General features: G+C 41.4%; 1 protein-coding gene across 1 annotated transcript; it reads left to right on the plus strand.

Moving 5' to 3' along the window:
- The first annotated feature begins 967 nt into the window (after positions 1-967).
- Positions 968-1924, plus strand: LOC123932675 (olfactory receptor 7A10-like). Its single transcript, XM_045991173.1, has one exon. It carries the CDS (start codon positions 1076-1078, stop codon positions 1922-1924), a length of 849 nt encoding a protein of 282 aa, XP_045847129.1. The 5' UTR covers positions 968-1075.
- Positions 1925-3933: the final 2009 nt, after the last annotated feature.

A 3933-nucleotide genomic window follows, 5' to 3' on the forward strand; every position in this document is an offset into this window, starting at 1 on the left:
TGGTGGTGGTGGTGTGTGTGTGTGTGTGTGTGTGTGTGTGTGTGTGTGTGTGTGTGTGACTTGTAGAATGTGAGCAGTCCCCATAACAAAGTGCCAGGACTCAGGACTCCCAAGTTGACAAGAGTGGCCACTAAGAAGGGGATCTGGTTCAATTCATGAGATGCCTTTGCAACACAATGAATACAGTGGGAGAGGCAGTGTTGTCAAGGAAGCCCCTGTGCCTTGAGGTTTCCAGTTAGCAGAGAGGCCACTTCTCTACTCAGTGTGTCTGATGACTTCGCTCCTCAGACTCCCTCCTGCTCATTCCCCTTGTAGCACTGGCTTTACTTTTTTCACCTGAACATTTAGAAACAAGTACCTTTCTTGAGGCCTTTGCACTGGCAACTCCCTCTCCTTCAAAATCCTTGATCTGCCTCCATCTTCTACTTGAGATTTTTTGTTCCAATGTCACCTTGTTCACAGAATTGACTTACATACCCAGAAAAGAGCATGCCGCATTCACTCTGCTTTATCCCTGCTTTCCTTTTCTTCATACCATCTCCACCCTCTGAAATGCTATTTATTTTCTTATTTGTTAATGTATTATTTCTCCATTATTGAGTGATAGGGAGTTTTGTTCTTTAGAACCCTATATTCATCACCTTGACAATGCCTAAATCATGGCCAGGACTTAATTTGTATATCTGGGATTTGCAATATTTTTTTAACTAAAAGTGTGGAATACATGTTCTTTTGTAAATTAAATGATGGAAACAAAAATTCCCCTAACTATGGTGGTACAGGGGATCCCCTGAATGGGACCTTATCCATGTACAAAATATTAAAATGAATACAGACTACAAAATTAATTATGAATTAGAATTAGTCTAATTAAAATGAATTAGACTACAAAATTTAAAAGGTAGCATTTTAAGCCTGTGAGTGTATGAAAATTAATCATGCTATTTGCCTCTGTCCATGAAGTCACCTCCACCACGTGAAACCCAGCAACGATACGCAAATTTCAGAGTTTCTTCTCCTGGGATTTTCAGAGGACCCAGAACTGCAGTCGCTCATATTTGGGCTTTTCCTCTCCATGTACCTAATCACTGTGGTTGGAAACCTGCTCATCATCCTGGCCGTCCGCTCTGAATCCCACCTCCACACCCCCATGTACTTCTTCCTGGCCAACCTGTCCTTTGTAGACATCTTTTCCACTTCCACCACTGTCCCTAAGATGCTGATGAATATACAGACAAAAAGTAAAGTCATAACCTATGCAGGCTGTGTCACACAGATTTATTTTTTTGTACTCTTTGCTGTGTTGGATGTCTTTCTCCTGGCCGTGATGGCCTATGATCGCTTTGTGGCCATCTGTCACCCCCTACACTACATGGTTATCATGAACCCTCAGCTCTGTGGACTGCTGGTTATGATGTGCTGGATCATATGTGTCCTGCATTCCCTGCTACAAACCTTAATGGTGTTGCGGCTGTCCTTCTGTACAGCGGTGGAAATCCCCCACTATTTCTGTGAACTCAATCAGATGATCCAACTCGCCTGTTCTGACACCTTTCTCAATAACATGGTGATGTATTCTGCATCTGTCCTGCTGGGTGGTGGTCCTTTTGGTGGGATCCTTTACTCTTATTCTAAGATTGTTTCCTCCATATGTGGAATATCATCAGCTCAGGGCAAGTATAAAGCATTTTCCACCTGTGCATCTCACCTTTCTGTTGTCTCCTTATTTTATTGTACAATGCTTGGTGTGTACCTTAGCTCTGCTGCTACCCAGAGCTCCCATGCAAGTGCAGTGGCCTCGGTGATGTACACGGTAGTCACATCCATGCTGAACCCCTTCATCTACAGCCTGAGGAACAAAAATGTAAAGAGGGCTCTGAAAACATTCTTTGTGAAGGAGACTCTACGTGGCCAATTGTCATAGGAAAGAACAACTTCCTGAGATTGCTTAAGCTTAGTTTCTTGAGCAAAATTTTATTGGATAAGTGTTTTTATTCAGTTCCTAATGACAATATAAAATGAGTACATTAGTGTTTAAAACACATTTATGATCTGATAATTCAAGGGGTCAAAACTCTGAAATGGTTCTCATTGGGCTAAAAAAAATGTTTGAAAGACTTGGCTCATTCTGGAAGCTACAGGGACAAATGTGCTTTTTTTTAAATTTCAAAATCATTAAAAGAGTGCAAAAAATTCTAAATATATTTCTTATAATTCTTATAATAAACAAGTGCTTCACAGTAAGGGACCAAATAAGTAAATTTACAAGTATGAAATTCCTAATCATGTGGCAAATGTGTCATGGAGCTGAGGTATGCCTTGCTCAAGATATTTTGTTTATTTGTTTGTTTGGGTTTTTAAAGATTTTCTTTCTTTATTTATTTGTCAGAGAGAGAGAGAGAAAGAGCATGCACAAGCAGGGGGAGTGACATGCAGAGGGAGAAGCAGGATCCCCACTAGCCAGGAGCCTGATGTGGGACTAATCCCAGTATTCCAGGATCATGACCTGAGCTGAAGGCAGATGCCCAATGGACTGAGCCACCCAGGCATCCCTTGCTCAAAGTTTATATCAAAAAAGCTTAGTTATCCTCGCTGAAAAGGAAAACAGTGATATTCTATAGATCACAGGGCTCTGTGTCCAACACAAGTCAACATTTGGGAGATCCAAGGGATCTAATCGATACACATTGCTCAGTCTTAGACTTTGTGGAAAAGTTGAAGTCAGGGTTGGGATAAAGTGCTGAAAGGCCTGTACTCTGGGAGCAACAGAGATCCTGAGGAAGAGCTCTGGATTCACTTGGTTATAACCTAGTCTGTAAGGAACACACAATCTCTAGGAAAATTTTCCTTTATGTCCACACCAGTGTCCCATAGGAAACTCGAGTGCTTAGAGGTTGGAGGAGGAGGAAGGAAACATGCCTCATGAACAGACAGAGGAAGCTCTAAATATCTCCTGTGTAGCAGTCCCTCTGCCCGTGCCCCCTTGGGTTGGATGGGACAAGATTGCTGTCTCTGGAATCCTAAGCTTGGCTGGAAGACAAATGCCAGCCTCCTTCCTGCCATCTTGTGAGGGGAAAGAGTTTAGTCACCACTATCCCCACCCAGGAGGAATTCAGACTGACACATAGAGACAACTCCAACAGAGCTGCCATTCAGGTGAGTCTCAGAACCCAGCATGTCCTGAAGGCAAGTGTTAGACAAAATCCAATCCTGCTGCATTTACTTGAGGTCACCTGACAGCCTCCAGCCTAGCCCAGAACCTAGGGATCTCTATGCTCAATTTCTTGTCTGATGAACTGATGAATGAATTCATTGATAATGTTAAAGAAAGAAGTGAATAATGAGCTCAGCAACTCATGGGTTATTGGTGACAATGAAGTGAAGGGATAGGAGGCATAAAGTACTTCCAATAAAAATAGAACATAACCACTGAGTTTTGCAATTAAACAGAATAAGAATATTAGGTATGGAGGGATGTCCAGTGAAGTCAGGGCATTTCTTTTTTGTCTTTAAAATGGAACATATTGGACTCCGTTTCCATACTGATGAGAAAAACCTAGACCAATTTATTTCTTGCAGTAGGACCCTGCAAGAGTAATTAACGAGGCATACATTTTCACAGCATACCCTCATCCTCTGGGTATTCACATGAAAGCAATAATCCAGCAATGAAAACTATATGAAGGAGCTTTGCTTTGAAATGATTTCATTACTAAGGGAGCTGAATATATTTGTGGATTAGGCTTTTCAATTTTTCTGTACAGTACGTTGTCTCTACCATGTCATTGCATTTGTACAGTGGAGTCAGTGATTTATTCCTGCTTTTGGTTGCATTCTTTCAAACAAGGAATCAGAAGAGGGGTTTCTATTTGTTTTACCAACTTTGTTGTTTTGATTGTGTTCTAGTGTATATGTATCGACATATATGTGTTG

This window comes from Meles meles, chromosome 20 (genome assembly GCF_922984935.1).
Source record: "Meles meles chromosome 20, mMelMel3.1 paternal haplotype, whole genome shotgun sequence".
NCBI lineage: Eukaryota > Metazoa > Chordata > Mammalia > Carnivora > Mustelidae > Meles > Meles meles.